This window comes from Tyto alba, unplaced genomic scaffold (genome assembly GCF_018691265.1).
Source record: "Tyto alba isolate M040663 unplaced genomic scaffold, T.alba_DEE_v4.0 Super-Scaffold_38, whole genome shotgun sequence".
Taxonomy (NCBI): domain Eukaryota; kingdom Metazoa; phylum Chordata; class Aves; order Strigiformes; family Tytonidae; genus Tyto; species Tyto alba.
In genome coordinates, this window is record NW_024881313.1 from 23,406,406 (window position 1) to 23,430,875 (window position 24,470).

The 24,470-nt window shown below is 42.8% G+C and overlaps 1 protein-coding gene across 1 annotated transcript; it reads right to left on the reverse strand.

Moving 5' to 3' along the window:
- Positions 1-3,130: 3,130 nt before the first annotated feature.
- On the reverse strand, positions 3,131-21,075 carry LOC116961126. Its single transcript, XM_032990877.2, has 4 exons — positions 20,504-21,075; positions 11,487-12,025; positions 10,088-10,154; positions 3,131-5,436 (listed from the first exon to the last, which is right to left on the reverse strand). The coding sequence occupies exons 1-4, from the start codon at positions 20,772-20,774 to the stop codon at positions 3,917-3,919; spliced, it is 2,397 nt and encodes a 798-aa protein (XP_032846768.1). The 5' UTR covers positions 20,775-21,075; the 3' UTR covers positions 3,131-3,916.
- Between the last annotated feature and the right edge of the window lie 3,395 nt (positions 21,076-24,470).

The window sequence follows — 24,470 nt, forward strand, 5'->3', positions numbered from 1 at the left end:
CACGTTCTCTTAGAACACATTACAATATAATATTAACAGAGGCAAGTGTCTAAACAGTATTTTTAAAACAAGGTAATATTTCAAAGTAGGAAATTTCATAAAAAAGCACCACTTGAAACTAGTGTAGTTTTCACAGTGTACTGCAATCTGCAGAGATCACAGAACAGAGGAAGCATCCACAATATTAAAATAGACTTAACATATTCTGCCCAGTTTTAACTTCATAGAAAGCATAAAAAAATGTATAGGTAATAAAATATATTCAGGTAAAATCTCTGAACTTGCAAAATGTTTCACAATACAAAACAATGCCCGGTTTCATAAGCCAGATCCTTTTTCCTCTTGTATGAGCAGAATTACACAATCTAAACTGTTTTCCTCCTGTAATGGTCAAGTTTTCTAGGACAACCTGTTGACCATTATCTGCATAACATAAGTGAAATAACCACCTGCCTTCCTGGATGTATTAATGTAAACTCTTTCTGTACAGCTAGATTCTGCCAGACCCGTACTTACTCTATTACTTTATGAATACCGCCACTGGAAACACTCTCTGGCAGAAAGGACTGGAGAGACTGTCTCCGGCTATTTAAACCATTCATGAACATGGTATCAAAAGATGCAAAAAAAAGTTGTTAAATTACTTCCATACTTCACAGTATTATGTTGTGCTACTAATAGAAAGAAAACATATGAAAAGATAATAAAAAAGTTCAAAAATTGTAAATATAATTTGTAAGATATACCTGTCAATAAAACATGCAATTTATTAAAGCAAACAGGATAAGTGCCATAAAATTAGCATTCATTGTACATTGTCTGATTCCTCTTGAACTTTATGTTATTTAGGATCACAGTGCACCACTTACTATTGCATGGTATGAGGCAATATGTTTCATTTTCATAGATGCAAAGGCTATATATTATGCCATTAATTAGACTATCATAAATCCACACTGATTCCAACATATTCACTTGAAATTCATGTTACTATAACCAAGGCCAGTGTGAGTGGCCTGAACTATGGATTCAGGCTTATTTTTTATTTTTGAAAGGGAGAGATGCAAAAGAGGCTCAAATTACCATCAGCCTTTTCTTGACTGAAATAAGGCTAAGCTTGCTGTAAGTTGCAATTAATACTACATATTTACTAAGACTTTTTTTTTCATCGTGTGAATACCTTATCACAGATGACATCAGCAAAACAATATTAGATACATTATCACCACCAGATGGATGCAAAATACTGCATTTCTACCACTGTGCATCTAAAAATGTACTCTGAATTTAAGGGCAATTACAGGCACTCCCCACAGAATCCTCTGAGATTTATTACACTGAAGAATTCATACTCTGAAACCTCTCTTAGCTGAAATAATGTTCACTTGTACCTCCCTGGTAGTTTCAGCATCCTTTAATAACAGTGCATTTAAATGCAAGTACCACCAACATGTGTATAATATTGGACTTCAGCACCAGTCTCTTCCATATTCAAGCAATTCCACTGATACCAAAATCTCACTAAAATAAAGCATACTCATACAAATCATGACATTAGATTTGCTAAATGCTATACATAGGCAAATGCTTATTATATTCAAGTAGCATCTGCACTCTGCTAGAGAGGTACCAGATTATGTCTAACATCAGATTCTGATATCTCCTACACAGGTTTAAATCTAGAATGACTCTTAAATTAGCATTATACCGCATAACGCAAAACAGCAAAAGAAAATAAGGGGTTATGTCTGTGAGAAAGTGACTTGCTTAACTTCCTCTAAAATCCATAAGCGTATCATTTCGAGCCTTCTCTGACACTGCCTTCCCCTGAAGTGTTACCTTAGAAATACCCAGGTCTGCTCTCCACAGAGCTCCTCTTACATCACGTGCATCCTTCTACAGGAAGCAGAGAGATATATAAGAAAACTTTCAACTCCCGTGGCATTTCATCTTTGCTCAGTCTCAGTATACTTCGAGTGAAGTACCCAGAAACACTGCTCTGCTCTGAGGTAATGCAGCTCTTCTGTACATAACAGATATGTATGTTCTCATTCCAGTAGCTTTTCTCTACCACCACAAAATATCCTCTGTAATGATAACAGTATTTTGCAAATGTTGAATACTTCTAATATTAGCTTTAATACCACCTTCCTTACGACCTTAGAAGAGTGAAAGAGCCTGGCTACACACAGGCACCGAGACCTCTGTCACAGACTGTGGGGACACCAGAATTGAACTTACAGTGCTTTGCATACTATTACTGGCTTCAACACAATGTCCAGTGAGGTATGTTGTGATGGACTGCCTAGACTTTGCAGCTGAAAACAAGAAAAAGTACTGTTCTCTATTTGGATCAGGGGAGCGATTTGTTCAAAGCCTGCATCTTTGAGCATACACTTGAATTAAAAAAAAAAAGATTAATGGAAACATAACCGCAGGCGTTAAGGACACAGTTACAAAGTTACAAATAAAAATAGAACCACCAGGTCCAAGACTTGCACTTGAGTCCATTCTTTTACAGAAAATGATAGGAGAAGACTATACAGCAAAAACACTGTAACAAACCCCAAAGCAACTGAAGAGCACAGGAAAGTACATGTATTTTAGATATACATAGTGAGTCAGACACCTACATTAAAGTCATATCGTGCATAATATTCCTTCTTTCAGTAAGGTTGATGTAAGACAGCCTGCAAGTGCATTATTAATATCCCTCTCTTCTATAATTATGTATGTGACATACATATATCTATTCTTTAGTAGGGATGGTAAGAAGGCTGGAGAGAGTTGAGCTACGTGACAGGGCATGCCATTTACTCCTAACAAAAAAAATGAGAGAGTGAAGCAGCGTTTATGGAGGAGAAAGAAGAAAATGAGAGAAAACACTCTACATAGGTTACAAAAAAAAAAGATGGTTTGACGGAAGATCTGGGAGAAGACAAAAATCAGCGTCACCGAATACACCATTTCTTTGAATTAACTGAATGATTAAAAACAAAAAAGTGCCCTTTTAAAATTAAGTACCTGTTCAACAAAATAAATATGTTTGTGAATGGTGTTCCTTTCTGTTCAGAAAAGTATTTTGTCATTTATAAGAAATGGAATAAAAAATTGTTTAATTTTCAAAAGTCTCATTTTCAATACATTCTTTTAATATTCTTTTTTTTTTTCTCCTATATACTATTACTTTTTAGAATAGACTTCCTTCCTTCTTGTCCTGCAACTTTTCACTGGCAAAACTAAGAATGGGGAAAAGCCTTCCCAAATTACTTAAATGCAGATTATCTCCAAATGAAATTAGAACAGTTATTAATTCCAATACTTTTGCTGTAAAAACAATGTTCAATTTTTGACCCATGTCCATTCTATATTATTAAGCATGTATACGCCAGTGTTACCATATTATCACCTCTAGTTTGAGGCATGCTTTCTGCATTTATAGGAAGCACAAAATTTTATAAGATGTGGACAAATTAACCTCAAAGTGCATTTAGTCTTGTTATTAGCCTGTTGTGGTGAAAAAACTGAAAGCAGGTTTCCATTATTTGGCTGTGCTGCTTTCAGCTCCAGTGCTAAAAGGTATGTATTTACCCTCACCTGCAATTTTTTGTGGCCCAGAAATAACTAATTTTAAGAGACTGCTTTATGAAAAATAAGAGAGTTTCATTTGAATTCAAGGTTCCCCTGGCTGAAGATGTTAACAGAAGTAAAATCTTGGAACACTGAAAGCTCTGTTTTTCTTTAAATACTAATTATTCAATTAAGATTATATTTAAATATTCCTAAAATTAAAAGCATTTTAGTGGGACAATCTGCTCATGTCAACACAGTGTAAGGTGTCAAATATGTACAGAATCAGAGTTGAATCCAAATGCAATTTAAATCCCAAATCTGTGCTATCTTGACTGTATAGAAATTAAGACGAAATCCATAAAATAGATACACTTGTTCCTTGTTCATGAGTGATCTGATTGATCCTTCCACGCACACAGTCAATAGAAACTGATATCAGTGTTCCGTTACGTACTTCAAAAGATGCACGGAGGGACACGCTGGTCCATATGCTTCCCTCTGGCATCTGACCTCCAATCTGCTGAGCAATTGCTGTGGGTTGCATGTGATCCATGGTCAACTGATTGAGAGTCATTTTGAGCACACTGCATGAATGAATTAGCTTCAAGTTAAATGCAAGGCTGGCAACTCCCTTTTCAGTAAAAATGAAATACTTCTGAGCAAGCTGTCCAGAAGAAACCAGCTGTATCTGTTTCTCATTGGATGAGACCTGGGTGAAATCCAATAATTTGTTTCTCACAGCTCCAGTGGGCAGACCTGTAACAGAAACTGTGGCTGATAAGGCACTAGAAACTGATGAAGGGATCCAGATGAGGCTAAACATACTAATTCCAGAACTATCTCCAAAATACCGAACATTACACTGTGCAGGAGAAAGTATCTCAAAGCTAATCAGATCTCCAGCACCAACTTTTGTGGCACCAGAAGCAGATATTGATGTGTCTCTGTAATTTACCCCAGATTTAAATACATTCATTAATTCTCTGTTGGTACCATTCCTATTGATGTAAGAAATTAAGGAGAAGCCCTCCCGGACACATGTATGACCCATGGAATACAATGCTTGGTGGAACACAAATTTGACAACACCAGTTTCAGTGAACTTTATAGCTCTGCCATCATGAGATAAACTTAGCATGTAAGGGTCAGAAACAGAAATTATTTTAAAGGTAGGTCGATAATTAGTTTGGTAATGCATTGCTGTCGACATCTGTGCACTGAGTGCCACAGCACCTGTGTCATGGGACAGCCAAAACAAACTGAGTGGAGTATTAAGATCATAAACATTTAAATCTTTGCTTTGATTGCAGAATTGATTTGGGCTCCTCAAGTACACAGAAAGAGTTTGGCTAGGCTCCACTTCAGCAGCACTGCTTAAACTAGTGCTCTGGAAATACTTTCCTTCTGGCTGTTCAATGCGAACACTGCTCAGTTCATAGCCTTCCTCACTGTCATTAAGCTTTAAGGAAAGTTGCAAAAAATTCCTGCAGTTGTGTTTGACTGCAAAATTTAAGTCCGTCCACAACAAACCATGTTGCCTGAATACCAGGCTGTTATCTTCAACAGACAGGATTTCACAGGGAAGCTTTCCCTTTATCTTCAAGTTCAAGCCAGAGTAGACCTGAGAGATACCAGACTTCACAGAGGGTAGAATGATGTTTGCAGCCCAAGACTCTGAGAGCTTGTTTCCACTGGTTGCTGAACAAACCGTATCACTGACAGTGGAACAAGGCATGGCCACCATTCCATCTTCACATTTTAAACATGCTTGGCATTCCTGCATTTCCTTATTAAAGAAATACTCCTCTCCACACACTCCCAAAGCTGCATCTTTCTCAGCAATTCCAAGGCATCGGAAACCACCTGTTCACAGGAAACAATTTTTACTGTCATACCTTTAAAATACCAAAAATGAGAACTCTACAGCTCCACATATCAAGTATCTTTGATAACATCTAGTCATAAGGGAGAAAACAGAAGATAATTATGACATTAGATCACTTTGTATTATTAAAGGAACCTTTAAAACAGCAAGCAAAGTAAATATTAAGTGTAACTCACCCTGTACAAGCTGAGTCCAGTGGTTTTGAGTGGGAAAAGAGCTACATAGGGGCAATTCTAACCAAAACCTATAATGGATCAGATACAATGATACTGTTCCAAAGACACTCTCTCCCTTCCCTGAGGTAAAAGGCATGGTGACTAGCTGGTGCATTGACCAGCAAAGATATTTTCAACTAATGGAAGGTTCTCCTATGCAAGGAGAAATGTGCAATGTCTGCCCATCCATGTTATGAGGTATCACTGCTGTAGCTGTGATTGCTAAAGCAGTGCTTTTCAACCCAAGTGACATGGACCCCAGGCATTCTGTGTACAGCTTTTAAAGAATCTGCAAGAGACAAGTAGAAAAAACAAAATTGTAAACAGCAGTCTTAAAATCATTATGCAGTAGTCCACGTATTTAAAAGGTGGAAACCCACTGCTCTAAGACACAGCACAGCAGTGGTTATGATAGTCTAAAGTTAAAATAAAACACTGCTGCAAACAGTAATGAGACTATCTAGAGGTGCCATTTGAAATTACTTTATTTGACATAAAGCAATTTTGTGCTGTTAAATGGTACACCATGACCTCAGTGGATCACAGAATACACACCCAAAAAGCAGGTTTTAAAAACAGCCTGCAATTTTCTATGGCATTTTTCCAAGAGCACCGGCAGCTGACAATGCCTCCAGCTGGAGCGACCAGTGCCCAAAACCTTTGTGCAGAGCCTTCAGGATCTAAATCAACACACAAGATTTGAGGCACCCTAAAGAATAACCACTTGCAGTTTGTGCCTCAAAGCTTAATCACTAATGCGCTCACTTCTGCTTCTGGAACACCATAATCAAAATTCAATAAACATCTTTCTTATAGCTCTACTTAAATACCCTTTACTTGTCTAAATACCGTGTCATACATTTGCTTTATTCCTCAGCTGGAAAGTTGTTATATCTGGGCTGGGATTTGCTATGAGATTGGGACCACAACCATTTGACATGGACCCCAACAAGCCATTTTTCCCCACTGCTAACCCCAGGGTGGAGCTGGCTATGCAGACTGTTGATGCAGGCAGAAAAGCACGACACACATATGGCAAACTGCAAGACAGAGCAGTACACATGCACTGGAACCACAAGGGAGGTCAGAATATTGGATAAAATTCATTTATGATACCTACATCATTCAGCAGAGAACACCAGACAGTGTGTTAATTTATACAGGCGTCACATATTCACCTTCATATCTCTTTGTCTATTTATGTTTCATTCACTTAAGTGATGATTCTTCACTAACACTGATATGTAGGGCTATACAATTTATGATGTGAGAACATTCTTTCTGAGACCATGTATCATTTTCTCAAAAGAGCTCACTACAGAACAGTAAGATTTTTCCATTTGAAAAAAGTCAAGAGAAACTTAACAGTTTGTTCCCCATGAAAGTGTCTGGCTTTTTTAATGAGAAACAAAAGCCAAATTAATAAGATCACATTTTTTCAACTAAGAACATTCTAGAGGGAATACAGAAAAAAAATCCCAGGCAAACTTTCCTTCTGAAATCAGTTTTAACCTTGGTGTAATTGCTCACATGACACTCCTTAACCAGTTTTACAAATACATGTGGTGACTACTCCCACCAATTTGCTGTCTAGTCTTTTATTGGTTACATCTGCAGCAGGCATTCCCCCTGCATGTACTTCAAACAGGTGACTTCAAAGCAGCACATAGGCTGCTTTATACTGTGGACAGTGGCAAGAGCAGCATCCTACCCTTTGTCCAGAAGACATCAAGCAGTAAATGACAGCCAAACATCAGAAAGCCAGCACAGCAGCACGCTGTGACTGCTTCCTACTTCTCCTTACTGCCTGACAACCTCTCCCACCTCTTCCTGGCTCCTGCTCTGGACACTGCTGCACCTGCTTAAACAGTGAGCAGCCCAGCTGTACTCAAGTTGGTTTTGTGAAATCGAGTATCTCTGCAGCACATTCACTAGCCCTCACCATTCACAGAGGCCAGTCAATTGCAAGGCAATCTGAGTAGGCCATGCATATATTTTTCTGCTGTTACTACTCGTAACTGCCTGATGCAAAGGTGACATTCAAGCAGATTACGTATGGGAATCCATCTCTCTTTAAACCCTCTGTCAAACTTGGATCATCACAAATCAACACAGCTAATTATAAAACAGGCCTATCTGTCTAGGTTCTTGCTCCTCTTCCCTGTGCATCCAACAGCAAGTTCTACAGTAAGTCCTCTTTAGCTTGCACGGCATTCTGGGGAGAGTGCCTTTGGCTGACTCCGCTTGGTAGGTTCACACCAAAAGCGACAGTCTGAGCACTCTCCCATGATTGTCTAAGAAGGAAATGATGCACTAGACTCTACTTTTGTTGATTAGGGACCTCCAGCTGTCACTGCTCCTTGATGACTGGCCTTTAATCAAATAGCCTAACAACTCTCATCCCAGATAAAAGCAAGAAAAAACAGCAGGGGAAGAAGGTACGATGTAAAGTGGAAAGGTGAAGAAAGAGAGGCTTCTAGTTGCATGCTTCTTTACTGTTATTTGCTCTGTCTCTTTTCACACTATACAGTGAACATGAGTTGCTACAGATGCAACAACCTTTGTGTGCAGCTCAAGAAGCCACATACATCTGGAACTCATATGTCAGATCACATCCCCATCCTCCCTGCATTACCCAAAACAGACATTCAGTTTCAGCCTCCCTTTTGACAAGTTAATTGCACTTGTATAAGATAATGAGCTATCATGAAACAGACAGGCTAAAAGTAGCAGTTTTCTCTAATAAAAAATATAAAGAAAGCGCTCTCTTCCACGGTAGATGGGGATGACATTGACAGGACACTGATCCAGGTGATGGGAAATAGTTTGCTTTCACATCTTTACAAGCTACCATTAAAACTGAGAGATGAGGAATCAAGGGAAGAGTCCTTTCCTTTCAAATACACTGCTACTACTTTTCTGTAGTCTGGCACACCACCACTATCTGTCTGTTTCTTGGCAGCATTTGGCCCTCACTTTCTTTCCTCCAGCAGCTGTATAGACCCACTCTTGGTCTGGGTCCCCCCACCACAGAACCCACTGGGTAAATTCCTTACAGCCTTCCCTCTTCCAAGGTACAGACTAGAGCAACACCAAATGACTACCACACTGGTGGCTCTCCTTTCTTAGGGCTGGGGCCTTGTGGGCTTCATTCCACAAAACCACCAACTCAATCAAACCCAGCCTCTTACTAAAGAGAAGACAAAGCCTTACAGCTTTCTGATACTCTGTCTCAAATTTTTTGCCCTGTCTTGTCTCTAGCTGCCCATCACTAAGGTTGTCTAAAAGTGTCTTGCCTCTTCGTTTGTAAGACTGATGGTACCTCCTCTACAGCATTTGCCACATAAGGCAACACTAAGTGCTCTCTTCCTCTAGTCATTTCCAGTTTCCTGTGATGTTTGTAGTAATACCATCCAACCCACCACAGTTCCTGCCCAGAGGAAATAAGGACAATATAAGTAAGCCCATGTCCTCTTTTAACCCTTTCCTAGGATCAATTCCCTCCCACTTTTTTCTTCAGCAGTGGCTGGGCAGGAACAGTACAAAATCACTCATAATCAGCTGAAAACAGCCCTTGCCTCTCGGAGAGGGGCCACTCTCTTTTTACAAGTAAGAAACCTAGAGGAGGAAAAACATAAAACCTAGTGAAGCCCTTCCTCAGTTATTTGTCTGGGAGCCCTCAGGCCGAGGTCACAACTGGTGAAATGCTGTTTGATCACAGAGTTCCTTTTGAGTTTTTTTGGCTGATCAAAAATTAGACAAGTAGAAAGAAACCTAGTACCTGGATATAATTTCCTCAGTATGTCTACTGATTTGCTCTTTTGTGTCTGACTGCCATAAGAAGTAATGAAGGCAAAGTCTGCAGTGCAGGACTACAGACAAATCTGTTCTTAAATGCCTGAAAATTTCCCCTAAGCACCTGCAAATGACAGAAACTGTTAATAGTTCTTCAGTATTTGACAATACTGTTACTAAAGAAGAATAATATTGATGGAGGGAGGCCTTATAAGAACCTTCACTAGATCAAATCAAGTATCTATCCCAGTGCAGCAGAAGGAAAATAACTATTTTTCTCCATTAGGAATAATAGCTTTGATTTTGAACTCATTTGCACCAGCATAAACAAGAAGGAAGGCAGGTCATAAGAGAAAATTAAAACCAAAGCATATAAAATCCCACAAAAATAAGGTAAAAGGGACCATCCAATGCTCCTAGTGGATATTATGTCCTAAATAGCCCACTCTCCAGAAGAACTATCAACTTACAGCTGAGTGCTTTTCAACCCCGTTGATTCCAGCAAGCTGAGCATGTCATTACTCACAAACATACAGGCCTGAGTCTTTGTCTAGCTCTCTGGCCTGTTCCTGAATACCTAATTATCTTCATTCTTTATTTATCAGAGAATATAACTTACCTGGAGTATTGAGGCATTTTATCCTCTCACCACAAATGCTTGGAGATTCAGTGCATTCGTCTCTGTCCTGTAAATGACAAGAATCATATTGAAATACTTTAATGCAACAACTTTAATCTGAAACAGGCACTTCCTCAGGTTCTGTAACACCCATCTGCCAGTAAAAGGTGTATGTGGGGATGGAGAGGGGTCTGATCTTATAATCATGTTGGAGCAAGACAACTTGTTTTGGATTTGTCACCTGCTTTAACAAGGTATACAAGAAGACTGCAGTGTTCACAGAAAGCTATTAGCGTGCAGATGACAAGCTAAATGGATTGGTTGCACAACTAACACTTGTTACCACACAAGTAAGTACCACTGTAAGACAGTGACACATCCCAGAGCGATGTATCACTCTACTGGTCTTAAGGACATTGTAACAATCGAGACGGAGTTAGAAAAATCTCCTAAAGAGATTGAGTCTGGGAGGAAGGTACTGAAACACACACAAGAAAGGTAAATGATAAAGTAGTATTTCCTGTCAACAAGCCCTCCTTTCACCCTACAGCAGAGGGGAAAGAGTAACGGGCTACATTTTCATTTAAATGCTAGCATTAAAGAAAACTGAGACTAGCAGAGAAGGAACTGGACAGACTCTTTCAGGTTCTCTTCTCAGTATCTCGGGCTTAGGTCACCAGCCACTCAGGCTCATGTTAAACAAAGAATTGGGGGCAACACTTGGCAAGCAAGACACTGCTTTAAATATCTAGTTCCCCGTATATCTCAGGACTTCTAAATGAGAGAAAGTGGCCAAAGAACCATCTTGTTTTGCTTACATGCTGGTTTTGTATTGTATAATGAAATGTATTTTATAATAAAATTTATTTAATAATAAAATCATTAGTGTCCTATATTATAATGTATTTGTATGTTATGTTTAAGCTGGAACTAGTTTTTACATTTGTTTTAACTGACAACTCTTGTTTCCAAACTTATAAATAAATATCTGACCTCTAGTTTTGCTTAGCAAAGCTTTCCTCTGCTTTTCAGAGATGTCGAGAAGTTCCTGTAGAGTGGACTGGGATTAAATAAACAAATTTAGCATGCATAAGTATACATTTTTTAGGATATCTTTTCCTTCCATCATGAAAAGAATCAAAGTCCTGCCAGCTGTCAGCTTTGGGAAAGTGTCACACCCAACAGGCACAAACTAGTGCTCCATTTAGATCAGCAACCAGTAAAGAGAAAACCCACAAAAAACTTCAGACAGACTTTGAAGTGCCATAGACCCATTCGGTAAAGCACATGCTTCAAACTGGATCTAATTCTCCAAGCAGTTATTTCCAGAATTTTATCCCAGTATGTCCAACACAATACTTCATAAGCAGTAACTGAAAGATACAGAATTATATTTCACCTGGCAAATCCGATCAGAGTTTGCAGAACACTCGGCCATTTGGAAAAAACCAGCAGGACACAATGTGCATTTTTCACATTGTGAAGGTGTCTTTTGGAAATTGCAAAATTCATCACTTTCACAAAGGCCACAGTCCAGCAAAGTCTCCCCAACATTAATCACTTTTGCATCCACTTCTACTTTATGCACAGAGTATGACTTCTGGAGATGATTTCTGACCTGGTTCTGAAGTCCTTGAAGATGACTTTCAAAATAATTTTGAATATCTTCTTGCAAACTCTGAAAGGACATTTGTTTCACTGTATCAAAAAGCATGCCATACTGGACTTTGATCAGATCCATTTGCTCATACATTTTTCTTTGCTGTTCAAGAATCTCTCGTTGCTGGCTAACCAATATGTGCTGCTGCTCAGCAAGTTTTTGCTGCAAATCGACAATGATCTGCTGTTGGCTTTTTAGCATTTCAGTAAATTTTTCATGCCCTTTTGCAAGGTGCAGCTGTAGTATTAGGGCATCTTCAGAAGGAACTTCATTTTCTCCTGAAATACAAATGATTAATTATTGTCCAAGAAAAGTAATTTTCCAGCTTGCTGTATTATCACTTCAAAGGCATTCAAATTTTAATAAGTTAATGAAAAGTCTCACTAAATCCAAGTCATGATTATAAGGCCAGTTCCTTTACTATCTTTGTGGCCCCTTTGTGGGACCACAAGGTCTTCCATTTCACAAGCAACAACATTTATAGTTGCAGACATTAAAAACACTGTAATCAAGCCCCATGTTTCAGGGCATAAATTAACCATCACTGGGGTTCAGTAACAGATTAATCATTCCTACGTACGTGTTCAAATACAGTAAAGAGTAAATGGTCAATTTTCACTGTAGAGAAGATAAAATGAGGTGATAAAGCTTGCTGAGAATACTAAGCTATTAAGGGTATAAGGGTCAATTGCAAAGACCTGCAAAAGGAGTCTATGATACTGAGTAGCAGCAATAAAATCGCAAAAAGAAACTCAATGGAGATAAAGGTGAAATGAGGCACCCACTGAATAAAAAAAAAATTAAATATAAGTTTTTTATATCAAATGTACTTGTAGATTGTTATTACCACTTGGAAACAATCTTGAGGTAATATATCTAGACATAGATGTTGGGCTACAAAGACATGTAATAATCAGTTTGGTGCCCTGAGGTCAAAAAGACAAATAAAATGCTAGGAGCAATTAGAAAAGGCAAACTTCCAGATGCTCATACTCCATTATCTTCTCTCCTTAATCATCTCTTACAAAGTTTACACAACCTTGCTTACTTTTAATACCTCTGCCTGTTGTCAAATTTGCCTGAAATCAGCCCATAGATTTGACAGATACCAGGCAGCAAGACTGTTACAGGCACACCATGATTGTCTATCAAGATTTTTCATCAACCTACATGGGCTCCATTTGTGCTTCAGTCTGGAAATACATTAACAAATTCCCTTTCACAAAACTTTTGCTCTCAGAAGTCTGGCTTATAACTGAGAATACAGGCAGAAGAGCACAAGTCTCTTCCAATTATTTTGGCTGTGCAAGTGACAACACAGTGCAAAAGAACTACACCATGTATAAGCAACAGTTACATCTTCAAAGCAGATGGAAAGTCTGCAAGGAAAAGGGTGGCCCTTACCTGGCCAAATAAAGCATATGCAGCTACAAAAATAGCTGATGAAAGCTGGCATATTGAGGCTTTGGCTATCATGTTGACTGCTGTTACTTAATCATTTCTTGGGACATCTCCCTGTAAGTTTTCTGAGAGGGACTTCACCCTCTTGTCCTGCATTAATACGATTTCTTACATGCTGGGATCACATGTGAGGACAGGACTCCGTGATACTACTGCAATACAGTTATTGATAAAAATAATATAGGCGTAGTAAATAATGAGCACAATATTCTTCTAACACCAGAAAACCTAAAATCTAAATTCATACCCCTAGGAAACTGCTACATAGTACTAAAAGTCATTGCATTTACTGTTGAATGAGCTGTATACATGCCTGCCTTTGTCAAGAACTTCAGAAAGAGATGATCTTGACTTTAAACTTGAAATGTTAACAAATCTAGGTTTGTAAGGAGCACACAGTAGTGAAATTAACAGCACTGAACTCTCCCTTTCTAGGCATTTTGACCCTCTTTCTCAATGAAAAATTTAAAAAGAAATAATTTTCACAGAAGTAAAGGAAAGTCCAACTACACCACTTAAAAGTCAGCCCAAGGAACTGCCTCTGGGGAACTAACTGCAGGAGAGTGAATCCTATAGTCAAGGATATATTACCAATCCACTTTTTTCCAAAACCACTTTCCTCCAGTTCTCAGTGGCTGATATTCAGGGACCAATAAGAATATAATTTTGAATTATTCCAGCCATCACAAATTTATTGATGGGGAGAGTACAGGCTCTTCTAAGACAGGGTTATTGGGATCTTTCCATCCTGGGAATCTGAGCTTTTCTCACATACATAAGTAAAACTATTAGAGCAAAGAAAGGTTAACTAAAGCCCTGATTTAGTAAGAGATATAAAGTAGAACTTATTTTTAAGCACATACTTAAGGAGCATCATTTTCAACCAGTAACTGACTTGCTGGCAGTAACAATGGCTATAATTTTAAGTACTGACTGTAGTGAAGCTTACTCACCTGATGGACCTGCTTTCTATTATCTCTGTCCTAAACAGCCTTACAGAACTTTGTTACAAACAGCTACCTTCCAGTCTGTCAATTTAGCTTTGCTCCTTTTGGCTGTCTAAAGCTCAGCTGGTGAGAATATGCAGCCTAAAAAAATCATTTGTGACTTTTTTTTTTTTTTCTCTCATTTTTATCCAGTTTGCAGGACTATCACTAAACTTACACTTACCGATACAGGAGGCCCTTCACTGCATAGTACAGTCAGTGCTACTGGCAGTTCACAATGCCAGAGCAACTGAGAGTGTAATAAAGCTCTTGCACAAAAGAAAAGACTTTACTGAAAATAAACTACATTCAGTTAAACAGAAGGGATATCTTGTTTGTCAAAAGAATTCTGAAGGAGATGTCTACAACAGCTCAGATGCAGGGTGCCCTAAATATGGCCTTGTTTTTCTCCATTAATTGTATAAATGTAATGCACAATGAACATGTCAGATGAGGATGTCTCTATCGCAGATGTCTAAAATTATGAAAAGAATTCCAATGCAAGTGATGTTTACACATTAGTAGATACAGCAATCCCACTTAGGTACCTTTTCACATTGCCCAGACAAACATCAAACAGGTACACCCACTAGCAACACTCAGATGTTCCCACAACCACAGATGCAATATTACTTGTACACGCAAACCACAGACAGCCATGGCAAGGTCTGCTTTGCAGACATCTGCTCCATGCTTCCAGGATCAATCCATATTGCAAACAACGAACCTCTGCTACATTTCCCTAGTATGCCTGGAAAGGACATGTCATCCTGAGGGCATGCTGTGCGGAGAAGGTAGCCCTCTGGCACAGTCTGCCACTGCATGAGAGCCAGAGGCTAAAAGCAGTTAACCTCCTGTGAGGAAAGGGAGATCTTGACTGGGACCAGAGAGCACAGAGCAATCCCAAGGTGCCAGTCACTCCTGGTAACCCCAGGAGACAAGAGCAGTGAGTGGGCTGCAGGCACTGCTCAGTGCACATATAGCAACAGCATGAGAACCTACAACCTCGTTCACCGGGTGTGGCAGGTATGAGATAAAACAGCTGAACATTATTTTGCCCAAATGCTGGTGTCTGCAGCTGCGGAGAAGTCTGTCCAAAAGAAAACAGGAAGATGGGTCTGATAGGAAAAATTAAGGATTTAATGGCAATTAATGAATGAGGAGAGAAACACAGAGGAATACAAAATGATAAGACAAAATAGGTCCTGTGCATTTCTTCTTTTGGGATGCCAGTCTTTCATCTGAAGTGAAGTGTACTCACGGTGCTGCTGAGAAATGAGTGACAAATTTGCAGAGGAATGGGCTCATCTGATTTGAAAAGGGAGTAAAAGTCTACACTCCGGCACCTCCACCTGGCCAACAGAAGTGGTGGTTCAGGTGCGATTGACAGCAGCTTTCCACATAGTAGCTGTGGTGCTGGTAGTACTGGCTGAAAAGATGATGATGTTTGAGTGATCCCCACAGAAGGGCTGTGTTGGTTCTGGCAGACAGCTGGTGGAGAGTAAAACAGTTACCTGTCTCACGCAGATGAGCCTGCAAACACAGACACAGTGCTGGGAACCAGCCAGAGCCCCTGATACTGGCCTGTATCTTGGAGGGCCGGTATCAGGCATCATCTTCAGCAAGCATTCAGGTAGACTGCACCTCACATGAGTGGGGCTACACATCAGGTTGAACAAAAGTATTAAGTCTGCTCACCAAAACAGCCTTCTCAGCCAGGCAAAATGGAGGGGAGGTCTCTCTTAGTGACTGAAGAATCACTGCAAATCTACTCATGCACTGTCATAGAGCGGGTAGTCATAGGAAGGGGTGGGCCACCAGGTCTCCACCTGTGTATGGCAGAAAAATGGCTGTAGGGCAGTGTATTCCAGCTCCCCTGCTGTCTGAGAAGGCAACAGCAAAGAAACACCTCATGCAGCTGGCCTCAGAGTGACATGCTGAAATGGTAACCAGACAGAAACGTTCCCCTGAAAACAAGGGAAAGAGGAACAGTCACTGACCTGTTTCTTCCTGAATAGATGGTTTCCTCTGTTTTCAGCTATAGCACCTTAGATGTTAAAACTGAAGTGCCGGACCACCTTCTGTTTCTTCCTTCCACCAGAAACTAACCATTCCTTTATCCTTGATCTAAAAACACTAGAAATGCCCATGATGAATTCACTGCACATGGTTGTCAGAGAAACTTCCTCTTTTGGGGTGATTAATTGAGGAAGAATTAGGAGGATGGGTGAGGATGTAGAGGTGGCATATAATCTGTCATAAACTTGTGTTCTTTCCAACTGTGTGACAAGTTCCTGGAGCCTAAAATAAATGTATAATTGCCTGAGGTGGAGGCATACACCTGCACCATCCGTAAAATTCATAAATATCCCTCTGCAGTCATGCAAAAGATGTACTGTGCACAGGAGAAAAAATACTGCAGTATTTTCTTTGCCTCCTGCTCACTTAAGTCACATGCTGAGCACATGGAGCAGGTTCATCTCAGAAGACACTGAAAAGAGGACTGGGAACACACAGCAGCCACTCTGAGGACTAGAGGCAACTCTGCACTCTGACTAACCCCAGAGAATCCTAGACCTCAGCTAAGCCTGCCTGCAGCACATTCACTGATGAACTCAAGGACCCTAGATTTCCTTCAGAGGGGCTCTTGCTGGTCCTCACACACTACTGATCACCACAGGCAGTTCTCCCTGAATCTGTCTCTTCTCCATGAAGTTACAGCTGTAAGACAGGCTCCTGCTGTATCTGCATAGAGAGATCTATCCACAAAATTTCACAGCAGGAAAGCGACCACCTCCACCGTACAGACTGGGCACAGCTCTTGAGTGAGCTTTCAGTCTCCCGTAGCAGGGCTGCAGTACACTCTTCATGCTCCTTACCTGCATTTGTCCCATCATGATTACTGCATGCTGTTTGAGTAGCAGCTCTCCCCAGACAACCATAAATGCACTCTAAGCAGACTTCTGATTATCACATTCTGTTGTTTACTCTAGAAGACAAGCCATGCTGGAATTGCAATGCAGAACCATGCTCATCTCTAAGAGCGCACCACTCCAGCTGCAAATGAGGACTGAACAAGGTATTCTCTACACTAATGCAGGAAACGCATTGACCGGTGTTCAAAAGGTGGTGTCAGGCAAACACAGAGCATGTTAGAGGTTGCAGGCAGAGCAGAATACTGGATGCTTGCCTGTGCCCTGACTTGAAGGAAACCAAAGACTGTCAACATGGCTTATTTTTTTGTTCCTAATGCCAAGAATATTGAATTTCTGCTAGATGTTGATGAATCCAGACTCCTAGGAGGGAAAGCTGCCCTGTGAAGGCCTGGGTCCAGTATATGGAATGGTAAAAACATGTATATATGTCCTTTGTCCAGTCTGGACAGAAGTATTATCTACAGCAGGTCTCATCCACACCAACTGCAGCCACTATGGCTGCAGTGGGCCCTTGCTGTGGGCTGGTGCCAACCAGTGTCACTCACTGGCCACAAGGCAAAAACAGTGACAGGGAAGAATTTCTAAGGGTGTAGTTGTCCGCATCTGAAAACTCTCTCTCACACACAGAAGCTCATGTGTTATCACAGGTTTGCTCACTTTGTGCTTCCATGCTGACAGTGCCTTCCATGAGATTACACGGTTTACTGGGCAGTGCTGTACACTGCTTTCCCTCCAACATACAGGATGTTTCTCTCTGCCACAGGAAGGAGATGAATGCACAGGCCATAACGTATAATCAATTCTTGATGCATTTGAGGATTTTGTTAAGGGAAACTTCTAACCACACTTCTGTTCCTCCCAGACTTCACCCAGCACCAGGCCTGCAAAGAGCATAAAATTGAAAGAGTACCGTGAACTCTGCATCAAGTCTCCAAAATCCCCAGTATCTCCACTCTCCAACCCTTTTGCTTTAATTTCCCTTATTCCGTTTACCTCTGCCCCATGTCAGAGGGGACAGAGGACCTAACCCTAAGGCCTAGAGGAGAGGTGCTTGTAACTCACCATGTTAGCTGGAAGTGCTGACGGTACTGGAGACTGGGAAGCACAGACTGATGCAGGTCCTCTAAAGACAACCAAAGAATAAGAAGATGTTTGGAGAAAGAGGTCAGGCTGAGCTAGATGCTCTTTGCAAGACCTTCATGGAGATACAGCATGTCTGCTTTCAGCACCATCCAACAAGTATTAGTCTTTTCTGTCCATGCAGAATGCCCTAATTATTTGACAGGGCTTGTATTACATAGAGGTGGATTTTGGCAAGGACAAAGAAAATGCAAATATCCTGGGTCCTTTTGCAAAAGGGAAACATAGCAGTTATGATGATAGCACAAAGAATATGCACAGAAGCAGAGAAAAAGGAGGCTAACCATACTGACTTCTGTTTTCTGTCCACCTTTAGTCACGGAGCATACAGAGGTAAGACATCTGGGAGCAGTCAGTATCAGGCAAGATGAAGGTAGACAGTATCATTGCACTAGACAAAAGGAGGGGTTAAATCTCAGCCCTGGGACTGTAATCACCACTAAGTGCTGGAGTCTGCTTTGGAGGAGGTATCATTTCACTAAGTAGACCTTGGTAAGGAGGCTTGGCATGTACCCTGGTGTCTGAAGCAGCCACAGCCCTCAGATTAGCCACATGGATGTGACAAAGTTTAAATGACCTTCTTCATGCTTTCCATTACCTTTTAACATCAGTCGGGAATAAAATACATCACCCTTCCTCATACATTTTACGTACTTCAGATAAGGCATTAAACCAGAACCTGAAATGCTTTGTGGTGATTAAAGCTCTGCTGGTGCTTTTCATGTGGGTAAATCCACATGTCCCAGGCAATTGTGTAACACCTTCTGCTGACCTGTGAGTATAACTATGGACATACCTGGCTTCCCACAGGGATACTGAATTGACCAGAGCTGGGCTCTCGTCAGCTGACAGACAAGTGCTCTGAATGATGTGCAGTAAGAGAGGCTCTGCATTTGTTTTTTCTTTTTTTTTTTTTTTTTTTTTTTTTGCTGGCTATTACAGCAAGACAATTTGTCAGCAGTAGCAAGTTGCTTTACCAACAGCACCAGTCTGCCCATCCTGGTTGTGGAATTTACACATACCCAAGTGAAGCCTTGTATGATGACTCCATAAATTAAAAACCCCAGAAATACCAGACTGTGAAGAGAGAGACAGTTAGAGTTCTTACACTTGTTTTAAAATAGCATTAAAAAAGGTTTTGCCATGTTTCACCTGCTGTGGGTCTCTTAGGCGTGGGGAGGGGAGGTGAAGGGGAGCAGCCGGGGGAGCAGCTCTCCCAGGCACCACGAAGACCCGTGCCAGATTTGCCCCCTCACTCTTCCCAGACAAGGCCTGGCGCACCCTCGCGGGCGCCCCTGCGGCCAAGCTCCCCGCGGCGCTCCAGCCCTTTTCCGGCCAGGCGTGAGGAGACCCGGCGCCGCCGCGCCGGCGGCCCTCGCCGAGGCACGCTGAGACGCCGCGGCCGCGGCCCTCCCGCCCCCCCGGGGCGCTCCGCACCTGGCTTGACGTCGCAGGTGAGCTGCACCCCCAGGGCGCCGCCGCCCAGCTCGGGGCCGGCGTGGGCGAAGTCGTCCCCCGCGAACTGGGCGGCTCTCTCGGCGGCGCGCAGCAGGGCGGGCTCGGGGCAGCCCTCGGCGGGGGCGGCGCAGCCCGGGCCGCGGGGCCGCGGCCGCAGGCGGGGGGGCAGCCGGCACTCCAGGCCCTGGCAGTCGCGGCGGGTGCCGTTGGCGGCGCAGGCTCCGCCGGGGCAGGCCTCGGGCGCGGCCGCCCCGGCGGCGGGGTGCGGGGCGCTGCCGGCCGGCGGGGCGGCGTGGGGGGCGGCGGGCGGCGCCTTGCCCTGCGGCGGCCGCAGCGGCGTGGCGGTGTGGAGGAAGGAGCGCGCCGGGCGGCCGGCCCTGCCGCCGCAGCGGGCCCCGCGGCAGGGCGGCGGGGGCGCCTCGCCGCCGCCGCAGGGGGGGCCGCGGCAGGGCTCGGCCGGGCCGCCCCCCGCGCCCAGCAGCGAGAGGCAGACGCCGAGCCAGCAGCGCGCCCACCACAGCCGTCTCCCCGGCATCTCCGGCCGCGCCTGCAAGAGAAGAGAGGCCGCGGCGGGTCAGGGGAGCTGCCCCTCTTCGCGGGGCGGCCCGAGCCCGCTGCTCCCTCCGCCCCAGCCCGGGGTGCGCAGAGCCGCGGGCACCCCCGTCCCTCTCCCACTCTTTTGCAGAGCATCCCCAAGCCAGGAAAAACTTTTTACGCTACCCACCGCCCCTTGCCTTGCCCCGTCCCGTCCCGCCCCGGCGTCTCCCGGCGTAACCTGCGGGAAGGTGCGGGGCAGCGCCCGGAGCAAGTGCGGCCTCGGGGCTGGGCTCCTCCGAGCGGCGGTCCGCAGCGGGGACTGACCTCCTCCGAAAGCTGGAGGGGAATGGAAATGTGCAACATTCCTGGGGCTTCGTTAGCATCAGATTTCCCAAGCACCTCCCTTTAACTCCTTCGCTCCTCCAGCCCCTCCCGGCTGCCCGGGGCGGAGGAGGGGGCTGCCCCGCGGCTCCCGCCGGCTCTGGCTCTCCCGCGGGGGCCGCCGGCATTTCTTCGCACTGTTACCCCAAGGCGCCCGGCGGGGATAGGTACACGTCCTAAGAGGTTGCCTTTCATTCCAAGTGGGTTTATTTCGCCTGAAAACAAACAAACAAACAAACCCAACTGGAATAAAGTACATGTGCGACGCGGTTTCCAATAAATAGAATCTCACGCGGCTGGAAAAGGTTACTGGTAGTTTGGATTTCTTGGTTCTCACGTTGATCGTCAGGAACCTACACCAAAGATAGCAGCTGCCCTTTTCTCTGAGGCTACCTATAGCCGCAGCATAAACCGAAGCCGAGGACTAATTCTGACTTTAAATCAGCCATGCGGCTGTGCTGGTGTGTACTGCTTTTTGATAAAGCAGCTTTCCTAGACACTTTCTGGCAGTGATCATACTAATGTCTGAGAAGCAGCATACCTTTCAAGTGCTCCGAAGCGTGAATAACTCCCCGCAGCAGGAGCCACCTCACTTATCTAATCTCTTCCACATGCTACTGGGGGAAAGCAACACCAAGTATGTGTCCGCTTCAGCACTGACTGCAATGCTACATTTTGTCTTTGGGAAGTTGGCCAGCACAGATACCATAACTACGGACAGAAGAACAATTACAGAAAACACTATGTATTGATCCACTAACTTCATCTTCCTTCCATCTATGGGCTCACACCCGTGTAAACCCCTCCTTAGAGTATCTTTGCAATTCTCTCACACAGTCCCTTTGCTATTGCTTATACAGAAAAGAGGAGAAACAGCAGATTGTTTGGTTTGTGTTTTGGTGTTGGTGTTGTTTGGTTGTTTGGTTTTTTGGTTTTTTTTTTTTTTTTTTTTTTTGTTTTTGTTTTTTTTTTTCTTTCCCCTACAATTACAATTTGAAACTTGTTGGGAATCTCCATTTTTTAATCCAGCCTGGCTGATTTACTGTTTCCCTAGCTACAGAAGGAGCATACCAAATACATCACTCACAACTGGCTGGCCATTTTTTGACTAAGCATTATCTCTTTTGAAAATGCCAGCTTGTCAAAACTGAATTGTGCAGCAGCAGATGCAGAGGGGTGGTACCCCACAGCTGAATTCTGCAGGGCTGTTGACCTGCCAGGTTGCTGGGCTCCTGCTCAGGACAGGGAAACCTGGAAGCCCTGACAGACCCAGTCCTACACGAAACGCCCAACCGTTCCCAGACTCTCTTCCCTGACCTTCAACTGAAGTAGACTTGAGGGTCAACTACTCCTGAGAGATCCTCTGTTTTCCTATGGTTTCTCTACCACAAAAAGACATGGAATAAATGGGGAAAAACCTCCAGGATCTGTCTGTCCCTCCAGGGAATCCACAGCCCAGCTGTGGAAGTATGGAGCTCTGCATGAGATATTTCTTTGTTCTGAATTAATACCTCTGTATTTTCTCAGGTTCCTTGATAGGTTTTGCAGCTAGTACACTCCTACCACAACTGTATTATTTTGGGGATCCATGCCAGTGCATATAAAGCTACCAAAGATGCAAACTCATCTTTGGATCATATTCAAAAATGACACAGAAAAGCTATAGAGTTAGGGATGATTCCCAGAAGAGTTACACCTGAAAGCTAACAATTCACGAAATGGCATGAGACATGATGTTCTCAGTCACAGCACAAATCAAGAGCAACTTTACTGAAACTGAGGTGTTTATATACTGCTGTGAAAAATAAGAACAGAATTTAACTGCAAACCTTAATATTTTTTTCAGGAAAAAAAAAAAAAAAAAGTCTTTGCATAGGCAAACATTGTATCAGTGATAGTGCAAACATGAGTACTAATTCATGCATTTTGACTTTGGAAGTGCCTATACTGCAGAATGCAGCAGTGTGAAATGCTGCCATCAGTTTGACAAACAGCATAAACATGCATATGCTATCCCTTATGAGTGAGAAACTGCATCAATTAAATCGGGGGGGGGGGTGGGGGGAGGGTGAGATATTCTGCTGATATCTAGTACATGGCATATAAGCTATATGACACTACTTGTAGGTACTGTCTACCAGTGCAGAAGTGTCAGAGACTCACCCAGCAAACCTGTCAAAGGTCCAAACTGAAGTCAGTGACTTGTATGTCAACACACATAGAGCAGTATCTGTCCCACTCTTGCTTTCCTTCCCTGCACAGGCTCTGTGTAAGCAGGGAGAGTCCATACTTCACATGTTCGCAAGATGGTTTGGTGCAAGAGATTTTTTCTTCTCTTCATGGTGTTTTTCAGATTGGCTGTGTTCACTAGCACAACAGGAGTGGCTCACATCCAAGAAGTAAGGAGGCTCCTACGTCTACACTATGTGCAGTTTGGGGAGTGTACTTCAGACTTTGCAATGATTAAAATTCATACAGAATTGGTCTGGACCCCTACCTCCCCAGTCAGGTGCTGGTGCCCATTTGGTGTCTGTCTAGAAGAGTGCTTATGTCTTAGGTTCCTCCAAAAGGGCCGGCGGGTGCGGAGGGGCCCGCAGCTCCCTCGGGGCGAGGTGGGGGCGGCAGCCAGAAGAGGGCAGCAGGACCCCGCGCCAGCCCGGCGGGGACATCGCTTCCCCCGCACTCCCCTGCCTTTCCCCTCCGCTTTTGCTCCCCGTGGCCAGGGGTTGAGTGTCTCTCGAAGCCATACAGCGAGGCCCAGACCCCGCTGCCGCGCCCTGGGAGTGGGGGGTGTCTCCTCCAGGTAGGGACCGGGTCCCCCTCCTGAGGACACCGGGGAAGAGGCACCGCTTCCTTAAAGGCTATCTGCCAAAACCTGAGCGGCACATTTTTTCCCGCTTGTTTCCTTGTTTCTATGCAGTTGAGGCAGTTGGATGCTGTAAAACGTTCTTTTTGTATGTGTGCTCTCTGCATAAGCCAGTATTTTGCAAAAGTGCAGACAACCCATATTAAGAGTGTTTGAAGTTGGACAATATTTTGCAATATGGATAATGAAAAACATCCAAAGCAGTCATACATAAACATGATTACTCAATACAATTGATTTTTTTTCTTAAATTCCTAGCTTAACTGTGCAGCAGTTTTGGAAAAATTCTATGCCAGGTGCCATCTAAACCCCATTTTGTTTTCCTGCATTTCACAATCTTTTACAATAGCAATGTATTACAATTATTTGATCCTACGGGCTTTACAGACATGCTTAATTTAGCAATCTGAATTACTATTGCATCCAGCAGGACTGCTTACAGTGCATACCTTTCAAGATATGCATTCTTATTTAATCAAAACCCAAACCAGAACAAAATAAATATTTTTGTCTGGTTGTTTTCAATTTTTTTACAAGTCTTTATTTTCAGGCTAAAATTCCACATATCACTGTAATTTTTAGTAAATGTTGTTTTCCAAAGAAGAATGATAGTTAAATAAAGAAATAATTACAAACCAGATGAAAAGCATGAGAATAGTTTTGAGCCTTCCCATTAAAGTTGGGGGCTTTGGATGACCACTAGCTAAGAAAGAAAGAGAAATACAGAGAAACATGCCTGCTACGATGTGTCTATCTCACTATCATCCAGTTTCAGAAACACCCTGATTTTGCTCAACACCTTGTATCCTTCCCTGGTTTTCAATGCATTATCAAATTTAAATTCCAGTGTGTTTTTAGTATTTTCAGAACAGCCAAGTTTCCTGTTTATAAATTATTTTTAATGTCCTCTAACTTTCAGTCTTTTTCTTGACCAGCTTTCAAGCACTTTATTCTGTAC

Excerpts from the sequence above, each read along its gene's own strand:
- LOC116961126 (XM_032990877.2), bottom strand. The coding sequence starts at position 20,774 with ATGCCGGCGGCCCCCGCGGGAGAGCCAGAGCCGGCGGGAGCCGCGGGG. Across the intron at positions 10,155-11,486 it reads ACTCTGATCGGATTTGCCAG|GACAGAGACGAATGCACTGA; the intron begins GTGAAATATAAT and ends TGTCATTTACAG. Across the intron at positions 5,437-10,087 it reads AAAATGCCTCAATACTCCAG|GTGGTTTCCGATGCCTTGGA; the intron begins GTAAGTTATATT and ends TCCTGTGAACAG.